This window comes from Macaca nemestrina, chromosome 14 (assembly GCF_043159975.1).
Source record: "Macaca nemestrina isolate mMacNem1 chromosome 14, mMacNem.hap1, whole genome shotgun sequence".
NCBI classification, from domain to species: domain Eukaryota; kingdom Metazoa; phylum Chordata; class Mammalia; order Primates; family Cercopithecidae; genus Macaca; species Macaca nemestrina.
In genome coordinates, this window is record NC_092138.1 from 12,520,915 (window position 1) to 12,531,367 (window position 10,453).

The 10,453-nt window shown below is 39.5% G+C and overlaps 1 protein-coding gene across 1 annotated transcript in view; it reads left to right on the forward strand.

The window, feature by feature from the left end:
* The window catches only part of LOC105498760 (ATP/GTP binding carboxypeptidase 1), a 203,351-nt gene extending 197,078 nt beyond the window's left edge, over positions 1-6,273 (forward strand). The window contains 1 exon segment of the mRNA XM_011771082.3: positions 535-6,273. Within this exon segment, the coding sequence (XP_011769384.1) occupies positions 535-712 (178 nt within the window). The 3' untranslated portion in view covers positions 713-6,273.
* Positions 6,274-10,453: the final 4,180 nt, after the last annotated feature.

Sequence of the window (10,453 nt, forward strand, 5' to 3'; positions counted from 1 at the left end):
GTTCACTTGTTTTTCATTTTTATTCTTGACCTACAGAAACTCGGGGGGTGGGTACATGGGCTGTTTTTATGGCAGCTAATCACTTTATAGACTTAGAGTGAGTGGTTTTAGTGCATTGCTCGAGAAGCCAATTAAATGCTCACAGTTTCTTGTAAGGACTGTTGCAATTATTTTTGCCTGATTTACAGTGACTAAAGTAGAATTTAAAAATAAATCTTAGCTTGCAAATTGGTGAAGTCTTTCAAAGAAATAACCTGATGAGAGAGTTCACTGTTTTTTTAAGCTATCTAATGTTAGGATATATGTCGATACTCTTGTAATATAATTAATAATTCACATTTCACTGCTTATTGTCAATACAAGGAACTTTCACCTATTATAAATCTCAACTTGTTCATTTGGATAAGATTTTTAAAGTTAATGCAGCTTATATCATGTTGGAATCAAAGAGTTAGTCCAGTATGGTGAAATAATCTTACATTAGGACCTTAAGACCTAACAAAGTCTTGTATGGTCTGTGTGTTTTGGCTGCAGCCCTACCACTTACGTTTTGGATGAAGATGAACCTCGATTCCTTGAAGAAGTTGATTACAGTGCAGAAAGTAATGATGAGTTAGATATTGAGTTGGCTGAAAATGTAGGAGATTATGAACCTTCTGCTCAAGAAGAAGTGCTTTCTGACTCTGAATTATCAAGAACATACCTACCTTGAGCCCGCTACCATCTCCTGTTAACCGCAAAGAAGAAATGGAATATCTTGGTTTTTATTTCACAGGAAACTTGAGAGAAATGAGTTTATACAGAGCTGACTCAAAAAGACAAAAAGTAACTTGGGCCAGTTTGGTTTCAAGACAATAAATATGTTATTAATTAATGATAAAATTGGCACTTGTTTTATTTTAGATATTCAGTGCACTTTATGTAGCATTGAATGATCAAATATTGGATTTACCTTTAAAAAAACCTGAGTATCATTGCATGAATTTTTATCTCCCTATGGTTATATCCTGCATCAAATGGATAATTTTGAAGTGTGTTCAGAATATAAAATTGAAATTTTAGAGTTGTTGAAAATCCTGAGTTGTTGAAAACTAATATATATGTACATGGATTTCTATAGATGTGTTTGTTTAGAAGTGGGTAGATATTGAAGATAAGACTGTTCTTCAGAATCATGTTAACTATTGGGTTGTGACTGAAGTAATCCAGGGTTTGCCTTGAAACCATTACATTCTACATTTACCAAATTAAGCAAATAAAACTGTATTAAATGTTGCATTCATTTTGTCATCTTCTTTAACCAGCTCAGATTATTTGATGTATAGAACTTTGTGAGAATGTGATAAAAACCCAGAATTGGACACAATGATAAAAAGTTGCTTTTAAGAAAGTTGGCTGGGCATGGTGGCTCATGCCTGTAATCCCAGCACTTTGGAAGGCTGAGGTGAGTGGGTCACTTGAGGTCAGGAGTTTGAGCCTGGTCAACATGGTGAAACCCTGTCTACTAAAAATACAAAAATTAGCCAGGAGTGGTGGCACGTGCCTGTAATCCCAGCTACTCAGGAGGCTGAGGCAGGAGAATCACTTGAACCCAGGAGATAGCGCCACTGCACTCCAGCCTGGGCGACAGAGTGAGACTGTCTCATTAAAAGGGAAAAAAAAAAAGCTGAATATGCTAGTCTTAAATTTTGTTATGATAGAGGTATACCCACACCTATCATAAGAGATATATCTGAAAGCCCATTTCTCTAATACTTTGCCTCATGGATATACCTAAAGTGTATCACTGCAGTTGAACAGTTTGTTAAGAAGCTTGCAAAATGCAGTGAGGAGATGATCTGATGTTAAATGTGCATTTGTCTGTTGAGCTTATTCAGCATCTCGTGAGCTGTGCTGTGTTATTAGACTTACTGAAGTGAATTGATTTAGGGCGTGCTGATGCTGGTATCAGAATCCTAGATGACTGCAGTACATTTAAATCCTTTCTTTTTTTGTTTTTGTTTTTGTTTTTGTTTTGTTTTGAGACAGAGTCTCACTGTGTCACCCAGGCTGGAGTGCAATGGCATGATCTCGGCTCACTGCAACCTCTGCCTCCCGGGTTCAAGCAATTCTCCTGCCTCAGCCTCCCAAGTAGCTGGGATTATGGGCGCCCGTCACCACGCCCAGCTTATTTTTGTATTTTTGGTAGAGACAGGGTTTCACCATGTTGGCCAGGATTGTCTTGATCTCTTGAGCTCATGATCCGCCCGCCTTGGCCTCCCAAAGTGCTGGGATTACAGGCGTGCGCCACCATGCCTGGCTAAACCCTTTCTTGTAGTGATACCTACCTGGGTTTTAGCCTTCTTACTGCAGGAATGACTTTATTTTTAAATAAAATAAAGCAAATCCATTGACTTTGGCTAAGTGTTTTAAGAACTAAGTTTCTGATATAATAAAACAACCTCCAAAAGATACCTCATTGCAGATTTTCGCCAGGATTCAGGTGCTTAGGTTTTGGCACATATCCTCCTCACTTTTTCCGAAAGTGTTTTTAACCTGTTACAATTGAAAAGAAATGATAGAGATGGATTTCAGAGTTTTGCGTTTTCCAAATCAATGATTTTTCTTTGTAATATTTAAAATATTTCATTAACAGTGTCAATTCTTTTTGATGTTTGGGGAGCCATGTTTAAAAACGTAGTATGGAGCAATTGAAAAGGGGTCTTTTTCACTAGCCTAATTCTTCCTAATCTCAGAAAACAAAGATCAAATAGACTGTGAAGTAGACCTAGTCCTCTTCGTGTGGTAACCAAATTTAGGAAAGATCAGGATAACTTAGCAAGGAAAGTATTTAATCATTTATTTAATTATTTATAATTATAAAATTATAAACTATTATTTTTTGTTTTGTATATTTTATGTATAAAACAATTACATATTTTATTATAGTTACACTTCTTCAGAGAGTAGATTATGGAGCCATACAGTAGATTATGTCCATACAGTTAGTTGTTCCTTGGTATTCTTGGATTGGTTCCAGGACTCTGCACAGATACCCAAATCCACAGATGCTGTGATCTCTGGTATAAAATGGGGTAGTATTTGCATTTAACCTGTAGACATCCTCCTGTATACTTGAAATCATCTCTAGATTACTTATAATACCTAATACAATATAAATATAAATGCTGTGTAAACAGTTATACTATATAGTGTATGTGTTTGTGTGTGTGTTCTAGGAGATGAGGACTCACAATGGGACACTTTGACCAGGCTGGTCTCGAACTCCTGGGCTTACACGGTCCTCCCACTTCAGCATCCCAAGTAGCTAGGACTACAGGTACTCACCACTGTGCCTGGCAGTTTTTTAAATTTGCCTTTTTAAAAATTGTTCATTATTTACTGCATATTTTCTACCTGAGATTGGCTTACTCTGTGGATATGGAACCTATAGATATAGAGGACTGGCTGTATATGAATTTGTTTTTGGCTTTTACAAAATTAGAAATTAAACGCCAAAATAGTCATGTGTAAAAAGTAACTACAGTTACTATAATGTGCCGAATGACTCAAATGTTTCAATTTATTATGTTAGCAGTGTAAAAATTCCTAACCACATATTATTATATTTTATATTAATGAAGTACTTTAGCATACATTATGAGCCTGAATAAAACTTTTTATTAAATATTCACAAGATTGAAGGAGAAATTCTTTATAGTTAGGAAATGATTTTTTCATAAACAATAAATAGCTTTGAAAATATAAAAAAATATATATATATTTTTTTTGAGACGGAGTCTCGCTCTGTCACCCAGGCTGGAGTGCAGTGGCCAGATCTCAGCTCACTGCAAGCTCCGCCTCCCGGGTTCACGCCAATAATTTAGGGCTGGGTGCGGAGGCTCACCCCTGCAATCCCAGCACTCTGAGAGGCTGAGGTGGGTGGATCACTTGAGGTCAGAAGTTCGAGATCCGCGTGGCCAACATGGCGAAGCTCCACCTCCACGAAAAAATACAAAAATTAGCCAGGCATGGTGGCATGCACCTGTAATCCTAGCTACTTGGGTGGCTGTGGCATAAGACTCACTTGAACCTGGGAGGCAAAGGTTGCCGCAGTGAGCCAAGATCCGAGCCACTGCACTCCAGCTGGGGCAACAAAGCAAGCCTGTCTCAAAAAAGAATAAATAAAATCAAAATCCTAACATGCCTAGTTAGAAATATAATTAAGTTTTGTTGACTATTAATAGCTAAAAATGCCCTTATTTTTACTTCTGTGGCCTCATTTCTTTCTCAGATTATTCAGTATTTAAATTGTGGTTTAGATGTCTTCAATGCCATAGTCCTGAAAATTAATTATCTGCGTTGTGCAGCAGTGAGGGGATCTGATAAACTGAGTCTGATGATGGAGTTTAGATTTATTTCCTTTACCTTGCATTTGGAACTTTGAATCTCTTAAATGTAGTTTTGGTCTAGTCCACTGGTTCTCACGTTGTGATGTGCATCAGAATCTTCTGCAAATCTTCTGAAGACACAGATTGCTGATTATGTAGATCGGGGTGGAGGTCCAAGAATCTGCATTCCTTGCAAATTCCCAGGTGGTGATGCTGCAGAGCCACACTTTGAGAATCACTAGTATAATCCAATATGCTCTTCCAGCCTCACACCTTCCTGAGAACCATAGGACTTGTGAACTGCAGATTAGCATTGGGGAGAATTTAGATCAAACTAATTTGTAGAATCAAGGAGGTCAAGTAAAGTCACAGGGGCACTTGGGTTGAGCCAGGGTTTTAGCCCAGGTCTCCTGACAACTGCCTTATGTCCTTACCGCAGAGGAGCTGCTAACCTTTGCCTTTCCCCAAAGAGTGAGAACTGCTTAAAGCTCAAGGATCTTTCTTGAATTTATGAAATTTGTTCAGGCAAGGTAGAAAGCAAAATCCTATGGTTCACATTGACTTTTTGTAGCGATCATTGTCTTTTGAAGACAGGAAGTAGAATCAGTCTCTGCCACTTGTGCTAGTTTTTGTGTGGTGTTTAGAAATGGCAGATAGTGCACTAACAGCAATGAATCTATTCTAAATTTCAAATATCCAAATTAAAATGACTATATTAGTATAAGTACTGAAATGGATAATATAATATATGTATTAATGGAATTGTTTTGTGCATGATACAGTAATAAATGATAGTAATGGAACTATAAGTGTATCCTTATAAATCCTTGTTTTCCTATACATACTTTCCAAATGTTCATTGAAAACTGGTGAATTTTTCTCTTGTGTTGGTGAAGGTTTAGCTGTAAGTAAACTCTAGTTCTTTCCATTAGGAAAAACCCATTGAAGCAATGTTTTAATTAGAATGCTACTCTACTTTTACAATAGGATGTTAATATTAAGTATTTCTGCGATTAAACTGTATTCAAATTCCTGTGACATGAAGAAAAGGAAATCTAGAAGAAAGTTTACTTTTCTTTATGAAAATTAGTATTTTGAAGGTTTAATCCTCGAACATCACATGAGTTGTTTTCCACTATTAATAATATTTACAGAGCATTTTTACTTACCTATATTGGGTTGATACAGGGCAGATGGGAGTCTTTTATTTATACTCCGCTTTCTAGTACGTGAACAATGACGTGGCCTTTGGCCACTCCTTCTTCCCACTCTGCTTCACAAGCCTTGTTTACAACTCTTCGAATCTCGGTGCCCTCTATCAAATCCTACCATTTCTTCCAGCTTGGCTGGTTATTGGGAGGCATTGAATAATCACACATTTTCTCAGTTTGAGTTCGCTAACTTTGTAGTGCCAAAATTCATGTGAATGGCCCTTTTACAGTGGAATACAGACCTCACACAGGCCAGTCAGGGTAATATTTGGAGTCCAAGATGCGGTTGACACTCGAGTCCTACAGCATTCTTCATGTGTGTGCATTTGCATGCATACTTAGATCCCTGTGAAGTGGAAATGGATTTGTGGTATTCTTCTATTTGCAAACCCAGATAACCTTAAAGGGCTAAAGAGATTTTGCTCTGATTATTTAGAAAGATTGACCTTTATAATACCCAGTGTAGGACTGTCTCTCTCAAAGACATCATTGAGAAGAGTGGGGCAGGCAATAGCAAACATCTGGTCAGTTATGAAGATGCATGATCTCCCGAATGTTCGTGATGTGCTTTTAAACCACATACAGATCTTTGTTAAATGGCAAATGTGAAGAGATTGTAAAAGGCAAAAACGTTTGTTACTGAAAATTAGAAAAGACTAGTGTTTAATAAATTAATGTCTGTACCTTTGAAAGTAGCTTGATTCTCTGTAGATTTTTCTCTAGCTGAAAGTGTAATCAAGTAGAGGGTTTTATGACTAGAAACTTGTTTTCATGTTCAACGGTAAATATTTACTAAAGTCAGATTACATACACATTTACAGTGTCATGACTTAAATTATTTATGCATTCCCATTTTTCCCTTATGTCATCTGTATGATTGTTCTTTCTCCTGTTTTCCTCATATTTCTAGAATTGTTTGACATTTCATCTACATTTTTTTCTGTCAGAATGTGGGGCGCTTGAAATAGAGTGGATGAGTTGTATAATTTCATGTAAGAAGATAAATTTCAAAATCTGAAAACATCCCCTTTAAAGGAGTCTAATTTTTATTTAATGCAGAGGGAAATGTCCATTTTACACCTACCTTTGCTAGTCTTCTCCCTCCGAAGTGCCATACGAAATGAAAAAATAGGAAAAACTAAACCACCGTCACGATTACAAGCCAAAATTAAAATATTTTGGCTAGGCAGAGTGGCTCACACCTGTAATCCTAGCACTTTGGGAGGCTGAGATGGGTGAATCACCTGAATTCAGGAGTTCAAGATCAACCTGGCCAATATAGTGAAACCCTGTCTCTACTAAAAATACAAAAAAACTTAGCTGGGCGTGGTGGCACATGCCTGTAATCCCAGCTACTTGGGAGACTGAGGCAGGAGAATGGCTTGAATCCGGGAGGCGAAAGTTGCAGTGAGCCAAGATCGTGCCACTGTGCTCCAGCCTGGATGACAGAGTGAGACTGTGTCTCAAACAAACTAAATAAATAATAAATAAATAAAAATTAAAGTATTTTACCTGACGGAGTGGACCCTTATGTGGTTGCCTACCAAATATCCATTCTCCCCTTTGTTTCACCGGTGTTTTAGATCTCTCATTAATTTCCCAGCAACTTCAGGGGTGAAGAACATGACCTGCTCTGAGCCATCTGGCACATTCCACTGCTGACTGCAGGGACTGAGCTGATGGCGATCCTACAATCCTCCTACAGCAAGCCATCCTCCTGCAGCCAGAAACCTGTAGTGTCCATTCCAGAGGCATGGCTCCACCCAGAGCTAATGTCCTCAGAAACATTAAAACGAAGAGATGAGTTCTTAAGGGACACCGGGCAGGCAAAAACAGCAAATGTCCACTCCAGCATGTCAGCCAGTCCAGTCCACGCAGAGTGAGCATCAGGACAATGCTAGAGCAAGCCCCTTCCTTCGGTAAGGAAGGATCCGGCTACTGACAGCCACCAGGCAAGTGTGAAAGGAGAGATTCCTGAGGCAGGCCAACACTGAAAGAATGGAGCCAAGGCATTGAGAGAAACTGGGTCTTTATCATTTCAGCCCGGTATTGAACTGTACATGAAACCCTAAACTGTGTCAGTTATATGGACCTATAAGCCACCTTCATTGTTTAAGTTACTTGAATGTTTTGTTACTAGTAAAGGTCTGTCTGTTCTACAGGTGTCTGACACCTATCTGAAAAGCCAGCAACCTGTAGTCTCCATTCTAGAAGGTGTGGCTCTACCCACAGCTAATGTCCCAAGAGAAGCCAAAGGGAAAAGATGCATTCCTTTACCCAAAAGGACCCTGAGCAGGCAAAAACAGCAGATGTCCGCTCACACATGTCCGACCGACTGATTTTTATCTTGTGTCTACCAGAAATCAATGTTGAGCCGGAAATGAGCCACATTTTTATCATCGATGCTCTAAACTCGGGGAATATTTCCTCCAGTGGTGAGACCTGTCATTGTTTTCTTCAGAGATAATATTGTCCTAGGAGCTGGCTTTTCAGCATCTTCAAAGTTCTCTCTAGTAGTAATGACGGACACAAATATTGTTGAATATTCATATTGAAATTGAGTACCTCTTTAATGGTGCATCATGATAACAAGATGGACCCGGAGAGCAAGCTGAGGAATAGCAGAGATCCCTTTGCTGGGCCATATCAATTAGACCAAGTATGCAATGACTGAGAGTAAAAGCTGGAAATTTCTAGCATGAACAAATATAATGGGATGAAGCCTTAGCATTATTCATCTATGCATTTCAAAGCTATTTCATCCACTCGCTGAGTGGATCTGCACCCCCCTGCCTTTTCATCACACAGGATTCATAAAGAGCATATGAACATCCCCTTCAAGTTTAGGAAGTGCTTTCCTAAAAGGTACCTCATTTCAGCATCACGAAAACACTATTGAACAGAGAGCATTAGCATTTCCACTTCACGTGCGAGGGAACTGGCGGTCGGAGAGGCATGTGTCTCACCCGGACCTGTGAGTGCAGAGCGGAGTGGGAACTCAGACCTGAGCCTTGCCGGGGCTGCCAACGACCCAGTGCTTCCTCCCACAGTCAGCTAGCCCGTGGCCGGGCCAGGCTGCGCAAGCGAGCCAGCCTAGTCAGCCTTGTATCAATAGCTTGATGACACTGGAGAAATACGGCAACTGTTTCAGCACTACAAGCCATAGTGTTCCTAAGGAGATTGGAGAGAGCTGAAACTGACAACATATCTAATGTGGGTTAAGCACTCTCCTGGGTGTCTTATGAAAACAATCTCAATGGAAACATTTTCTTTTTTAGCTCGTGGGAAGATTCTCATATTTTCCAAATCACTATTTTTATGGGTGATTGGGAAGAACGCGGTACATCCAGTTTGTATTTCTAACCATTTTGTATTTTTTTTTTTTCAAAGTAAAGAGACCCTTAGGTCTTTTTTACTTTATGTTTAACAAAATAGGTAATGGTTTAGTACAGGCCTTTCTTCGTCTTTCTGGTTTCTCTTTCTAAGATTGTGAGGGAAAAGAATATTGTTTAACCTACCTACCTAATTTTGTAAGGTACCATTTTGTCTAAAATAGTGTCATTTTAGAGGTCTGCGTAGGAAGACAAATGGGTAGAAACCAGATATAATAGACCAAGATTTTACCTTTAGTTCTTTAATATTTAAATAGCCCCCATTCCACATTAAAACTACCTGCCTGGGGATTTGTAAGGGACAGGTGTGACACCTAAAGGTGTAAATTCACTGTGGGTCTCTCAAATACTTGTTCTAGTCTCTAACCTCTCCGCTTATCAGCACCACCCATGTGTTCTCCAGCGTCCACAGCACGTTTATTTTATTGCCCCAGCAGGAGGAATCATGGAATCTTATGAAATGTGGACTCTTTGAATTTATCTAACTGTTCAAAGGGACAGAGCATGCTTTTTCACAGGCCTACTTTCTAGTGTGGGATTGCTTTGCATTGGGTAGAGCACTCAATGTCCATTTAATCAAATCACCAAATATTACAGTCCCAGCCTATAAGGTTATTGAGACCTCAGCGAATAGCAGCAACCTATTGGCTACTGGAAAATGGTACAACTCAGGAGTTTAGTCTGTTCTATTCCCACAATGTGCACTTATAACAAGGAGTGGAAGGAAAGCAAGAGATGTTCTACAGTATCTTGATGAAGGTTACCTAGGAATTACTCCTTCATTTTCGGTCAATAATGTCCCTAAAACTTCATCGAAAGCAGAGACATTTTAGTCAATGAGCCACCAGAAAGGCAACCTCACCAGACCCCTGGGGACTCATTCAGCCTTTGAGTCTCTGTCAGTCCCATGTCCTCACTTGGTGATCTTCACTGGTGAAACTGGGTTGTAATATGCTTGAGAAAATGAGTGTGTCCCTTCATCAGGGAGATCACCAAGAGGGGCACAGGGCCTGGCGTGGCCTTGGAGTCACACTGTTGTGTAAGTGGAGCCTATGGGAGCAACCTTTTGAAAAGGAAAAGTTGCAACAATGTTGTAACAGGAGTGCAATATGTGAGACTTTTGCATAATGAACACTTCAGTGCCTTACAAAACAACACAAAACAAAAAAGGGAGTTGCACTTAGTTGAAAGAGCTTAGGTGTTGGATTTAGCAGACCTGAGTTCATCTCCCACTGCCCTGTTACTTAGCCAGCTGGGTGACCTTGGGCAAGACACTGCATCTCCCTGTGCCTGAATTTCCACACCTGTGAATCATGGTGCTGTTTTTGTATTGTGTGTGGATTTAATTACAACTGTAGGATGTCAGGCACAAAGCTCGGCACAAAATAACAGCTCAAATAGTGTGTCTTTGTGGCTGGTGGCCCATTTGGCTGTCTCCTTTATTCTACTTAATATTTATGGCTGGGCGCTGTGGCTCACG